We start from the raw sequence: 15,478 nt of genomic DNA, 5'->3' as shown, positions 1-15,478 counted from the left end.
GAAAGGGGCCTGATATGCCTGTCGCGCTGGGAGTCCCTAAAATCCATCAAATCCATCAAGGTAAAGTGAAATAGGAATACATTTCGTTCTTAGCACCACGTTCAGCTTTAAACAAGTGAGCGCAGCGCCTGAACAATGCGTGGCCAACACAGGAAAACATGCTGGCATGGAAAGGGTGAAGAAGTTTGTACGATCCACATCTATCAAGATAATATCGTAAGTCTTCATACACATTTGCTGAAAATGGAACCAGATGTTTTCTGACAGAAAATTGGTTATTAAACGGTTCCAGAGTTAGGGCCGATTCCCACTACGATAACGTGAATGCCGTGCAGACGATTTGGGTAGGTCACGTGAACCCCACAGAACGAGCTTGAAGCTGAGAGTGATTTACACCTGTGCACAGTCATTTCGTGCATTCCGTCGGCAGGCCGGATCATCAATTTTTGACTTTGGTCCGGAGGGAAAATAGCGGGGGCCGGGGAGATGACTGGAGAAAGCTCAAGAATCAACCAATCGAAAAGCCAAAAGCGAAGAAAAAACTTCGAGCTTCGAAGTACCACAAATACAAAAGATAGAAAAAACTTCCTTTCATGGAGTAGTAAAATACCTACTTGAAGTACTATTCACTGCATTCGACATCGCGGAATACCACAGCATGCCATTTCCCCCCCCCCCCCCCAGAGGCCCTCGGCACTGGAATGTCCACGGCGCGGTACGGCAGGAGCCACGGAATGAACTCGCGCCAAAACTGCCCCTCACGTGAGCAAATCACCATGGGTACTCATGGCACGGCACTCACGGTACGGTAGTGGGAATCGGCCCTTAAAGGTCGTGTACGGTTAAGTTCTGGGATGTTTGGCTGTGGTGAAAACGCCATTTTCTCATAACGTGACGCCTCACTAGCCACGGGCCATTTCAAGGATGCTTCTAGCGCGAAAGCACTGTTTTGCTTGTTGTCGTTGTCGTTGTCGTCGTCGTTGCCGTCGCCGTCGTCGTCGCCGTCGCCATCGTCATCATTGCCGTCATCGTCGTCGTCGCCGTCGTCGTTATCTGTGTCTTTGTTGTTGTCGTTCGTTGTCGTTGTCATTGTCATTGTCGTTGTCGTTGCTGTTGTTGGTGTTGTTACTACTGTAGTTCACTGATACAGTCAGCATACACATACAGACAGCATACACATACAGACAGCATACACATACAGACAGCATACACATACAGACAGCATCCACATAAAGACAGCATACACATACAGACAGCATACACATACAGACAGCATACACATACAGACAGCATACACATACAGACAGCATACACATACAGACAGCATACACATACAGACAGCATACACATACAGACAGCATACACATACAGACAGCATACACATACAGACAGCATACACATACAGACAGCATACACATACAGACAGCATACACATACAGACAGCATACACATACAGACAGCATACACATACAGACAGCATACACATACAGACAGCATACACATACAGTCAGCATACACATACAGACAGCATACACATACAGACAGCATACACATACAGACAGCATACACATACAGACAGCATACACATACAGACAGCATACACATACAGACAGCATACACATACAGACAGCATACACATACAGACAGCATACACATACAGACAGCATACACATACAGACAGCATACACATACAGACAGCATACACATACAGACAGCATACACATACAGACAGCATACACATACATACAGCATACACATACAGACAGCATACACATACAGACAGCATACACATACAGACAGCTTTAAGTACTTCCTAGATAGGAGAGCGAGAACCGTACACCGGCGATTAGAGTCCACTCTCCAATAGTACCCCTGTCTCTCAGATAGCCGGTGGAAACAAAGATAACCCTCTCATGAATAGTGCCCAGCCAATAGCCTGTGAATACTTAGCGTTCTTTGCTAACCATGCACGTAGGAAAGCTTGTTGTTGTTTTTCCAATAGACTTGTCCATGCTATTACACTGGTGGTTTCAGATCAAAATCCCAGTTCTTGTGGCCGTTTCTGATGAGTCGTGAACTTTTACAGCACATGTTAGGCTGCGCTTTCTTTGTTTTCTGCTGGATGACGTAAATGCAGCAGCATTAAAATAACAGTGCCTCTCTTGAATGGTGTCATCTCTTGAATAGTGCCCCATCTATATGCCAGTATGGTGTTTAGCTTGTGGATAATCGAACAAAAGCAATGCTCCATCTTGCCAGTCTCTGACCTCTACTCCCACCACGGACTTGACGACTTTCATTTACCACCGTGGAACGGAGTTCTCACATAAATGAGCCCACTGAAATAATTACACTGCCCTACTGCACTCATTGTAATACGCATACAGTGTACTTGGCAAATTTCACATCAACACAAAAAAAACAATAGTCTTCAAATTATCTGAGTGTTGAAATTTCAGAGTCTATAATTTATTTAAACGACTGTCCGCCAATAAAACGATCTCCAACTTGTGTTGCTCCTTCCTGTGCTCCATGTGTCACTTTAACTTCAAAACCAATAATCTCTGCTGCAATAGATTTGAAAGGCTCAGCTCTGAAAATAGCCGTGGAATGTATACGAGGAATAATTGTTGACTCACACCAGCAAGACTCGCAAACAAACGTCAGTGGAAAGTTGAAATGTCTGATGGTGCCCTCCCTAATAATATGTGAGACTTCAAGTCGGAGCTGGACAACCCCTTTCCTTAGGTGTTCGTGCATGTCTTCCTGAACCATATGCAATTTTGTGTATCAAGTAATCTAACCCATGTGCCTCGAATGTTTCTATGTGCATATGTCCATTGTTTTATCATGGCTGTATCGGAATGCAAACTGTGTTTTGGTGAAGATAACTGGTACGGGTGCTCTGCAAGCAAATCTCTTGGACTCATGGAGATACTTTACAATCCAACGCCTAAGACATATGATGAGGCCACCACCGATTGCGCAGGGAGATTCAGCATTCTGGCCAATATCCAAAGCTTAAATCATGCAGAGTGCGCAAGGTCAGTGCTTGGACCACGAAATGGTCAATGCAGCAGTTCCTCAAGCGATAATTGCAAGAATGCCTCGTTTGGCTGCAAAGCCAATACATGCAATGTGTGGGTTGCTCTACAACGAACCTCTAAAAATTGGACATGGGTGTTACCAGTTCCATCCATACCGAGCACAGTTCCCTGGATAAATTCAACAACAGGAGGTAGTGGAGAAAGAAAATGTGGTTACTATTTACCTGAAAAAGAGGGTTTCGGAGTCGAATCTTGCACAGTGAAGCTAAGTTTCTACTGTCAAAGATATACACCAAATGGTAAGGTATACTACGTAGGACTACACTAGCGAATAGATATCAGTTTACCTTTAGTAACATTGGTTTAAGAAATTCATGCCGACTTTCAAGCAACACTCTGCCTATTCACCGACCTAATATCGTATGCATTCACTGTGTGAAGAAGAAAACAATTCAAAATTATACTATGGGCTTTTGGCAATAAATGAAGTTTCGAAGGGTTAATCCACTTTAGCCAATCCACTATGTAACTCGGCCTGTGACGTTTGCAATGATCGCTACTACCATATCACAGCTACTTCCTCCGCGTCATCGAAATTGTCGCAGTTTGACTTTTGATGTAAAATGCGGTATTTACTCACCAGCACTCGTACCAGAGGCAAGGGATCGGACATAGGCGATAGTCATTAGTATAGGGTGACGGCAAAGTTCTATTTTCTGTTATTGGAAGCTGGAATTTTTGAACTAGACTCAATTTCTTTGCTGATGTCGCTGCGCTGGTAATTTCGACTCGCTGAGATCAGTCAGGTGTTGCAGCCTGCACATTTCTCGTGCTTATGGCCATTCACTCAAGCCCCATCACTGCTTTACCTTAGCTGGGGTGAGAATGACTTCGTGGAACAAGTGGCAGCGCTTGGAGAAACATCGAGGGGTCGGCAAACTAAATGCCTGCAACAGCGATAAAATTTGTCGCTCTGGCTGAGACACTCAGTACTACTACTTGTACATGATTGTACCTGCAAGAGCCGTGTAGACTCTACACGTAGTGCTAGTGATGCACGCGCAGGTGCCGTACCATGGTATACCAGTGCTGAAAAAGAGGGCGCGCTGGACGTGATACTACACTTACCTGCATGAGCTGTACATGTGGGCATGCCACGGCTAAAAAAAGTTCATTATTTTCAAGATCGAGGTGATTCCGAGGTGATTCCGCCGACGGTAATCAACCGACCTCGCAACGATCGTGTATTCTTACTAGGCTTCGTTGGTGGTGAAGTAGAAATCATCCAGAGCTAGCAGACGACAAGCATAGCAGCTCTTGTCCTGTGGAGAAAGTCAAAGCGTTTGAGATGAGGCGCGACCAACTTTCAACCTTCCTTGAAATATTTGGGAACGATATTTTTGCGTCCATTGACATCAGCGACGACGAGGACTTCATCTCTGCATGAAAACTCTCAGTCCAATTGTCCTAAAACGTTACTCTAGTCTTCAGACTATCATACTGTGTAATAAGTTTCGAATGGCTTAGTTTATGAAGTTGTCAGTAACAAGTGACAAGTCACTAGTCAAACTGCGACAATTTCGATGACGCGGAGGAAGTATAGTGCTCACCAAGTATTAAATACTTGGTGATAAATTTTTATTCTTTATACCTGGTACGAAGATGAAAGGAGATTTGCAGCACCAAAATGACTTAAACACAGTTCAGATAGGTAAACAAAATATGTATAAACAGAATGAGATGAAGCGACATGTTACGTATGTAAAATGGTGATGGACAAAAAATCAAAGTATTATTATGTCCTCTCTCGTTATGTTTGACAGGGAAACTCTCGCGAGTTTGTACTCTTAATTCATCTTTGTCTTTAAGAGAGCATGTCTGAGAATACCAAAGTATGTGTGCAAGTGGATCTCTCCGATTTCTCTTGCAGTAAAATCCAAAAACTACACGCAAAAATTCAGTCACTTTAGCATCAACTGTTGTACCGAAAAATGTTGATGGCGCAAGGAGAAGTTTGTCGTTTGGAGTGACAAGTGATCACCGCTGCTTTTCCTTGTCAGAGTCAACAATACACTTTGTTCTGCAGCGTTGGGAGTGGTGTTGGAGTAGAAATTGCTGACCAGACATCGCGGAGGGGCGAGCTTTCCTGCGCAGGTATGAGTTTGGACGTATTTCAGAATGGTCGAGTGGAAACATTCAAAACTGTTTATTTCAAGAAAACCCAAAAAGGATGATGGGGGACATGTCATCAGTGCTAGAAGAGGTGTTCTACTATCTGCCGGTGTATAGTGTTTCCTAATTGAGGACGTAGCTCGCTGTTTTATTAGAGCTTGTAATCTGACTATTTTCAAGACGATCATTTGTGGCGTCAAGGGATGATTTCCCTCGTCTTCTGGGATGCTGGCGTTGCGAAGTGGTGCTGCCCCAAGAACTCTTCTAAGGTGAGGTAATGTTGGCTTGATGGAGTTTTGTTCGTAGCTTGTTCTTGTACGCTTGTAGACCCATAAATCGTGCCAATATTGGGCAATTATTGAGGGGTATGCCAATTTCTTGGTTCCCTTCAAAAGATTTTGCGCGGGCTTTGGAATGTCGATCTACACCCAAAAGCAAACCTACCTGCAACATTTGAGCGAAATCTGAGAGATCGACTTGCACATATTTTCTGGTTTTCTCAGACATGCTCTCTTAATTATTGTGATACTTATATCATAATTTATACTGAGCTTGTATACAAACTCCCATCTCTCCCCACACAACACTCCAGACTTGTATTATAACAGGTACTTCGATGACGAGAATATAAACTGGTATATAAACTGGTTTATCGCCTTCTTAGTATTTGACCCCACTAATTTCCCTGATATCTAAGCGGTCAAATATATCGCGTATTTGACTGCTTAGTCAAATACGCGATATATTTGACTACTTATATTTGACTCCTTAGAACTTCTTGGACTTAGAAATTTTCTCTCCAACTTAGAAAAAGAAAATTTTGAAGAAAGCAGAAATACACAAGATGGGATTAGAACCCACAACCTTGTGAATCTCAGTCACTCTTCCTTACCACCCAGCCACTGTGCTACCGATGCTGAACCTAGTTTAAACAATGATCTTGACTTTCAATGCAGTACAATGCGGTATAGGCTATAGTATAATACTAGAATTACAAGGATATGTCGTATATGTCTATATGAAGAGAAACTATTGCGTGGAGAACACGATAAATAGATTATAGACCTCATAGTTGGTCTATACAGGATATATAGACCTCGTAAAAGACCTCGGGGGACCTCGGTCTTTTACTCGGTCTATATATCCTGTATAGACCTCCTAACCGGTCTATAATCTATACATATAAACTGGTGCATAAACTGGTGTATAAACTCCTTTTTTTTTAAGGATCACACTAGTGACGATCATGACCCGCAGTCCGCCTTGATGGTTTTTCGACATGCACGACGGTCCCAACTTCAGGATCTCTTTCCTGTCAACGATGAAGAATACAACGTCGTCTTTTTTGATGGAGGCTTACATTTCGCCTCCACGAAGACAAAGCGCAACATCAGATAGAACTATTTGTAATAGGTAAGTTTTACTGCGTCGTTGCCATTGGTGTCGTCGATGTCGCTGAAATAATCGTGTAACAGGTGCCTTGTGCTGCACCTGACGTTCGAGGCTGTCCTTCTTTCGCTGTTTCAGCACTCCGTTTGTCAAGGGCAGCACTCGACATGTGCGGCTGAAGAGACACGCGTGCCGCTACTTTGAGACAATTCTTGGAGAAAGGCGAGCCCTCCTGCGTTTTTGCATCGACATAGAATGCAGATAGCAGGGGCGACGGAACTTCACTACAGACGGTTTTCCAATCAATGTTCTCCTTTCCGCGTCCCTCGCAGAGCGGACGGAACATGCGCAGCCATAATCCGTGGCACTGCCATTGTTCTTGGAAACTGCTGCTTGAATAATGGCATCGTGATTCGTGGTCGTCCTCAGAAGAACCAAAGAAACGTTTGGGAGTCGATTCAACAGGGTCGTGCTGATTCATTTACTCTTACTTTGGAAAGGAGACGAACTCTATGTCTCTAATGAGCAAACGGTTCTTTTACAGAGCCCGTGGTGAGATCTGCGCGCGGTAACGGTCACTAGCACTGTGAGGTTCAAACTAACTACTTACTTGGCGCATAGCTGTTACTTCCGGTGTAACTAGTACTAAACTGAAGTCACAAAGAGTGTGTGATGGTACTGCACTGCACTGCATGCACTACACAGAGTCAGTGGTAGTCTTGTATGTACTTGCTCCGCAAAGGTTGGTGAAAGGAAGACTCGTCGAGCCATGGTTGTGGGTTGGAATTCCAATCTCTACTTTTGTGGGGGAGAGGGGAGTTTGTATATCAGCTCAGTATAAGCATAATATAACCTACTCAGTTGATTAAAAAAAATATATATATAAATTTCACGGTTCGCGTGAGACTCGGCTGGAAGCCGAGTTTTCCGCATCCGCCGTGGGAACGCCACCACCCTCTAGGATCAAAGGCGCAGATGCAGCGCCTAAACGGTGGGAGGTGAGTAGATCAGACCCACCACCAAGTGGTCAAAGACCGAAATCCCATTAGCTGCATCCATGTTACCCTCGTGCCAGGCCACGAGTTCCCAATTAATATAAACCAATATACAAACCTCGGCTTCGCTTCGATTTGTATACAGGTTTATATTTCCCATATAATCAACTGGTTAGGTTATATTATATAAATATACAATGTAGCTCATGGATATTGAAGATATGTCATTTATGAATATATTACAGGGAACCTCACTTCAAACCCTCCAACTACGGTCTCTTCGCTGCATAGGTTCACTTCACTTCCAAAATATATAAATAATATTACAAATGGAATGCACATTTATGAATATGTGTATAATTATGAATATTGCAGCCTGAGTGATAATGATAGTGCTATTTCCTGAGTTTGACTGTGTCAGGATATGTCGGAATATCACAATGCACAGACCCTCATGCATAGATATCGCCATGCTGGTCTGTCATGGGCAATGGCTTCCAGGCTCCCAGGCAAAAATATAGAAGTTCAATAAAAAAATTCCTTTTACATTGTCAGTTCAAACGGTCCACACTATGTTTTTTCCCATGTAGAACCCTCCAACATAGCTGTCGACTCCACCGAAACTGAGATCTTCGCACGTTTAGTGCAGCCACAGATACTTCGGGAATGGATATCTCGATTCTGCTTTGTGTACGCGGACAAAAGGACAGCGGCTGTCACAACTTCGGTTTGTGGCACAAGTGAGTCTACCGTTCTGTCAAACCTGAGTGCCAGCACGACGTACCGAGTCCATGCATTCTACACCACTACGACTGGAATAAACAGCAGCACCTCCCCAGATGTCTACATTGCAACATTGCCTAAAGGTAATACAGTAGATACATTAATGGCAAACACAAGGACTAAGGAACTAAAAGTTACGTTATACTGTCCACTAACGCCACCAGTTACCTTTATGTAAAACAATCTGCTATAGAAAATGTTGAGTCACCTCCACCATTACACTGCGCTCTTTAGCCGACTAGACCCTCCTGCACACAACCATCACCATTGCGACTACACTTCCGTAGACGATATTGATAAACTCCTTCAGACAGCTGTTTCGCTAATACATAGCTCAGCAGTGAAGGTGGATGTTAAATGAACAGCTGTCTGAAGGAGTTTATCAATATCGTCTACGGAAGTGTCCTCGCAATGGTGATGGTTGTGTGCAGGAGGGTCTAATCGGCTAAAGAGCGCAGTGTAATTGTGGAGGTGACTCAACATTTTCTTCAATGGCCGAGAGCTCTGTCGCACCCTGTAATAATCTGCTATAGAATAGCAATTAAAAATATCAATTGTACACTCATAACAATGTAGAAACCAATTAAAATGAAACAATTCCAGAACGCTTTCTCGTGACTATCATCAGCGGTACATCCATCACATAGTAAGAATCACTAAAACAACCAGTTATATAGCTAGAGTAAAATGAAAAGAAGCGTGAGAATGCAGCAGCAGCCCGCGGTTATGCATAACGCGTATAGATTTTTTTTTTTTTTTTTTACAAACACCATTTAATGCCAAAAATGAGATGCAGCTAGGGGAAGCACGCACAACCTGAATCGTGGCAGTGGTGGTGAGGTTTAGGGAGCTCCGCCGACCTAGGGTCTCGACTTCATAGCCACCTAGACGCACCAAGAGTGGGTGGGGAGGGAGAGCGAGAGAGAGAGAGAGAGAGAGAGAGAGAGAGAGAGGTTGCGAAATTATATAAGTAAAATAAAAGGAACATTGAAAATATGAGATGATTGGTGAGGTTGTTGTTGTTTGTTTGATTCGCTTTATTTAAAGTTGAGTTCCAAAACAGGCCTAAACCTAATGACAATGGTCCCACTGATAATAAGAGAAAAGAAAATATAATAATAAGCGGACAAACAGAACCAAGAAGAAGATACAGCTGTAGTTAGATAACTAATATGAGCACGGCAGCAGGGGAAAAAAGTCACAAGCACGGCAACCGGGAATAAAGGAGTGAGTGAGTGAGAGAGAGAGAGAGAGAGAGAGAGAGAGAGAGAGAGAGAGAGAGAGAGAGAGAGAGAGAGAGAGAGAGAGAGAGAGAGAGAGAGAGAGAGAGAGAGAGAGAGAGAGAGAGGGAGAGAGAGAGAGGTAGTGAAGCAGATGAGTTCATCCTAGTTGACGGTACTGCCTAACAGAAAGGCCAGGCTTAGCGATTTCAAAGTGGCGCGCTTTCTTTCGAGGCGTGCTGTGTCTGGGAGCTGGTTCCACAGGGTAGCTCCAGCATGGCTAATGCGCTTAGCTGAGGATGCAGTGGGGAGACAGGAATGATGAGTAACTTGCTGCTCCCTCCTCGTGTTCGGAGAGAGGGACTACGGGTGAAAAAGCTTGCAAACAGAGTACTTGAAGATTTGTTCAGGCAGCGCCAAATGAATACAAGAATGTGCATGTGGGTGTATATGCTGAGGGTATGGGCATTCATGCGTTCAAGTAAGGGAGCCGTGTGAGTGCGAGGGGCTGCCCTGCACACCGAGCGAGCCGCACGTTTGAACAAACTATTTAGGCGCTTATCCTGATAAGACGATAAGAAAGGGGCATAGGCAGCAGATGCATAGTCAAATTCTGATAGTATGAAGGACCTGAAAAACTGAACACGGCAAGAAAAAGGCAAACATGCTGCACTTCGATTTAGTAGCCCAATCTTAGCGGCAACGCGGCGTGCAACATGGCTTGTCATGGTGTTCCAGCTCATGTCTGAGTCGAAATGTAGGCCAAGATACTTGGCCGTTTTCACAACAGGCAGCGTCTGCCCATTACAAATGACATGCAGCTCAAGTGCTTGAGATGGGGATGGGGGAATAGGCAATATCTTTGTCTTTCTTTCATTAAGAATTAAACCACGGCCCTTCAGCCAGGTGGCCAGGTGCTGAACAGCAGCTGAAAGGTGTGCAGAAACAGCTTCCGCAGACTCCCTGCTACATCGTATAGAGATGTCATCAGCAAACTGGATTGCTCCCACATTAAACGGCGATAGTTCTTCTGCTATGCCGCGGGCATAGACAATAAATAGCAGTGGGCCCAGTACCGACCCCTGGCGGACACCTGAGTAACTGGTGTACGGGAGACTTCTAGTCTGGCCAACCTGAACGTACTGTTCTCTATCAGAGAGGTAATCTACCAGCCAACAGAGTGCCGTGTCGCAGATGCCAAGTTCGAACAGATCTTGCACAAGAGTTTGATGTTTCACTTTATCGAATGCCTTTGACATATCAACAAAGGCTACACCTGTGTTGAGTCTGTTCATGCGGGCCTCACAGATACCTTCCACAGCTAGCACTGGTGCGTCGGATGAAGAGTGGTGGGATCTGTAGCCGAATTGAGTTGGCGGGAATAAATTGCTCTGGACTAGATATCGTGTGAGTTGCTCGTGGACTATCCTTTCCAACACTTTGGATGCAATCGATAACAAGGACACTGGTCGATGATTCTTTGGCATGCTCGGATCTCCGCCTTTGAAGAGTGGCGATATCCTAGCACTTTTCATCTGGGCAGGAAATATGCCCTCTCTCAGGGACTTGTTAAAGATCAAAGTCAGGGATGGCGCCAGTACGTCTGCATGTGCGCGGAGAAGGGCTGCAGAAATGTCATCATCACCGCTGGACTTGGCCGGATTTAAACGTTCGAGGAGCTTCGTCCCTCTGGCAATAGACACTGGCGCAAAGGCTGTCAGATCAGTGCTTGAGGCGGGCCCGTAGGGAAATGAGAGATGCACTGGGCGGCTGGCGTCCTCTACTATCTCTGCAAAGGTGTTTCGGATGGCATCAACAGAACATTGAGGTGGCTGAGATTGTCGATGTTTACCACTCAATTCTTTGATCGTGTGCCATGTCTGTTTGGTATTGCCAGACGCGGCTCGAAACTTGGATTGGTAGTAGGTCTCTTTCTGTTGCCTATTATAGCTGGTAGCTTCCCGCCTGGCAGCCTTGAAAGCTGAGTGGGAATGTTCTGTTCCATCACTAAGCCACCTCCTATGGAGCCGGTTGCGCTTGGTCAAGAGGTGTAATAACTGGCGGTTCATCCATGGTACTGATTTTTTCTTGCGTCGAGGGCTTGGTGCAAGAGGAGCATGTCTGTCTAACACTTGTAGAAAGCGGCTGGCCCACTCAGTCCACATGACAGTTGGGCTTCCGTCAATTTCACAAAAATCCTGTTCGACCAAATCTGCCTTGAACTGGTCATGATTTATGTTTCGGTAGTGTCGCCGTAGCCCAGAAGTTACAGTACTTCTTACTGGGCTGAGTTGAAATTCACTGAGAACTGCTGCATGGTCGCTGAACGCGATGGGGATAACAGTAGCCATATTTAGAGGGTCGAATGTATTGTAAAATTGATCCAGTGTGGTTGGTGCAGAGTTTGCTGAGAACCGAGTCGGCTGGTGAACTCCGGGATATAAACTGTAGCTGGCCACGAGGTCAGATAGTGAAGCTGTGGATCTGGAGGTGCTGTTGGATTGGTGTTTATGTTGATGTCGCCACAAATAATCACGTTCTTCCCGGGCATTATAGCTGAATGGAGATGGTCGTCCAGGCAGTCCCAGTATCGAACTGGCTCAGATGGAGGTCGATAAATGGTTCCTATCAAACAAGTTCCAGATTGGCAATGGATTTCTCCCCAGCAGCCCTCAATTGCCGATTCTGTGAGGTCCATTCTTGGCTTGACCAGGAGGGATGCCTTGGAGTACAGGCAGACTCCTCCACCGGCCTGATCTTTTCTGTCTGATCGTAGTATGTTGAAGCCATCCAAAGCTATCTCTCCATCAGACATGGTGTCGTCTACCCAGGTCTCGTTTACACAGATGATGTCAGGACTGTGAAGGTCGGCAAGCCATGCCAGCTCTCCAACTTTGTTCCTCAGGCTCCTAATGTTCAGCAGTAAAATTCGAATTGTTGGAGTTTGCGTTTGCATATTCAGTTCATGAGCAGCAGGGTCGTTGCCTAATCTTCTTCCAGTCATTGCACAGATATATTATCCACATCCTGACTTAGAGATGCAAATGCGTTGCCAACAGTGACACTAAACTTCGCAGCTTGCGTCTCGGGCGGCGAGTCACGCTGATAGCCCCGTGATTTCTGGCCTGGAGTCCGGGCCGGTGCTCCACAGGTGTCATCTAGGATATTGCAATCCACGCCGTATCCGCTCTTACTGTCGTCCGTGCGGCTGCTGCTGCTGTTGGTGGTCGTGGTGCTGCTCTGCGCTGTTTGTTGATCTCCACTGGCATCAGACTGGGTGTACTTATCGAAGTTCCACTCTCTTGTGTACACAGGCCTTGGCCAGAAGCGCTTGTTGCTGAGAAACGATTCGTCCGCTGCAGTGGCAACAATACGCGCAGTGGAGGATTTTTCTTTTTGAAATATTTTTACGTCAAACACTTGGACATTGTGGTCAGCCTCAGCTGCTTTTGCTGCGATGAACTCCTTCAGCTGGTCTGCAGTAATTGCATGCATCCGATTTCCGACAAACAGGACTCTCTTCTTCGCTGTGGGTTTGGTGGAGGTGATGAGTCGCCATGTGGCGTCCGAATCCTCACTCATCTCTTCAAATTTCGGCAAGCGATCCACACGTGGCGGGGTCACCTCCGAGCTGGGTCTGGGTGTACCATGTGTACGGGAGTTGGACGGCTTGTTGTTTGAGCTGTCAACGTCGGATCTGACACTGCTAGTCAGGTCCATCTCGGGATCAATGGGTCGTGAACTCTCTACGGGCACGCCGGACTGTGAACGACTTTCTGTGCCTGTACTACGTTTCTTTCGATTTCGGCGCTGCCTCTGGCTGGTTGTTTCTTGCTCTCTCTCTTGGTCTGCAATGGCGGAGGAGTTTGATTTGCAAGACGTACACGTAACATTGCCGATGTCCAAATTTTGGCACAGGCGAGTGTCGGCCAGGTCCTCTCTCAGCTGGGAAAGTTCGCAGCTCAATCCACTAATCCTTCGTTGATATCGTTTCTCCTGGTCCTGAAGTTGGCTTTCAAGACGAGCTAGAGTTCTCAGCACTTCTACAACATTGTGTTCGATGCCAGGCAATGAGCGAAGCTGTGTATGGACCTGTTCGGCGCTCACCAGCTGCTCAGTGTGATCTGGGCTAGCCATCCCACCCAGGCTGTTGGGGCTAGTCCCCAAAAGCTACCTAAAAACTACGGAAAAACGGGAGCCTCAATACACGCAACCTACTACACCCCTTACACACAAAAAAAAAAAAGGTAACTGCAGCCTCAGCTATTTGGCCAGCAAAGTCATAATTGTTACAGTAGGCCAGCTATTACATGAACAAGGGAGCTACTGTGCCGCAACATAGAGCGAGGGAGAGTATATAAGGCCATCATTTTTTATATCTATGTTTCGCGTCGTCCGCACGCATACGTTTTGATTTTTTCCGGAAAAAAATAAAATAATCGAACATGCACAGTGAGTGTACGATCGTGCGAGTCATCAGTGTGGACTGGTTGCATACGGCGAAGCTGGGATTCAGAATTGGCCTCGAGGCCAGGGTTGGTAGATCGTTTGTTCTGCATCTGCGAGCAGAATTCTTTGAGCTTACACCAGACCGCATCGATCGCCTCAAGCTGAGAGGATGCGTCGTTTCGGAGCTCTTTGCACCGCTGCTGAAGGCTGAGTAGAATAATCCAGCGAAGCATGGGCACCAACGGTTGCCTCCTCTGTCCAAAGTGATATTTCCTCTTGCTGATAACCCAGATTTTGTGCTTCGATGTACGATTTTCTTTCGAATGTACACCATGCACGAGCTATTGACAATAGTCAATAGGCTATGTAGTATGTACAGTGCTATACACCTCTGATGATCCTTTTTTATTATTTTGCAACTTTTTATTTCTTTCCACCTCTCGCATACGATTCTGGAAGTTGACCTGACGCGAAACATAGATATAAAAAATGATGGCCTAAGCTAGCGAAAAAACTTCAATAAAGACACTGTCTCAGACGCGGTGTGTGCACTACGGCTGAGGTGGGTGTGAACTTATGCAGTGTATCTGAGAATGGTAGCAGTAGATTAATGTGGCAGCTGTGTCTCCGTTTGGACAAAACTGGTGAGTGCGTATTATTTAAAAGTGTGAGTGCTACAAAATTTTCTTTTTGCTTGCATAGTACCGGGTCACGTGTACGAACATATAAAGCTTCCAACACCTGCAACTGCTTAAAGAAATGTGCGCACCAAATTTCAACCAGGAATCGTCAAACAACTTACAACAATCCGGACTGGACACCAAATGCTTGTAGATACCGGACTTGTTCTTGTCGATATCGAACTCCTACTCGTCAGTATTACTCTCATCCTCCACTTCCTGATCCTGCTCGCGCTTGCTGTCCTCCTGATCATCCTGTTCATCCCCATCATTATGTTGTAGCACGCATAGTTTTAAATAATACGGACTTACCAGTTTTGTCCACACGCATTCACAGCTGCCACATTCATCTACTGCTACCATTCTCAGATACTATGCATAAGTTCACACTTCGCGCGTCACGCATAACTTCGAGCTGCTGCATTCTCACGCTTCTTTTCTTATTTATCTAGCTACATATAACTGGTTGTTTTAGGCATTCTTACTATGTGACGATTTTGATGGTAGTCCCGAAAAACCGTTCTGGAATTGTTTCATTTTAATTGTTTTATTGCAATTTTCACGGTGAATTTCAAAGTTTTAGGAAATTAGAGGCCACATGCCACGTACCGCTCTTTTCCCTCCGAAATTCAACGCTTGAAAGCCCGATATGAAAAAAGAAACAATCATCAGTCACACCACAGGGACTCGAACCAGGGACCTTGCTATTCGCGAGCAATGCTCTAACCAATTGAGCTACAGTA

At 45.3% G+C, this 15,478-nt stretch overlaps 1 protein-coding gene across 1 annotated transcript in view; it reads left to right on the top strand.

Moving 5' to 3' along the window:
* LOC135826544 (uncharacterized) overlaps positions 1–15,478 on the top strand; it is a 41,458-nt gene that overhangs the window by 16,627 nt on the left and 9,353 nt on the right. The window contains exons 3-4 of the mRNA XM_065339153.1: positions 2,888–3,346; positions 8,194–8,469. Of these exons, the coding sequence (XP_065195225.1) occupies positions 2,888–3,346; positions 8,194–8,469 (735 nt within the window). The remainder of the gene's footprint in view (positions 1–2,887; positions 3,347–8,193; positions 8,470–15,478) is intronic.

The sequence above is a fragment of the Sycon ciliatum genome, chromosome 10 (genome assembly GCF_964019385.1).
Source record: "Sycon ciliatum chromosome 10, ocSycCili1.1, whole genome shotgun sequence".
NCBI classification, from domain to species: domain Eukaryota; kingdom Metazoa; phylum Porifera; class Calcarea; order Leucosolenida; family Sycettidae; genus Sycon; species Sycon ciliatum.
The sequence above is the reverse complement of the archived record's forward strand: the minus strand, read 5'-3'. Positions and strand labels throughout refer to the sequence as shown.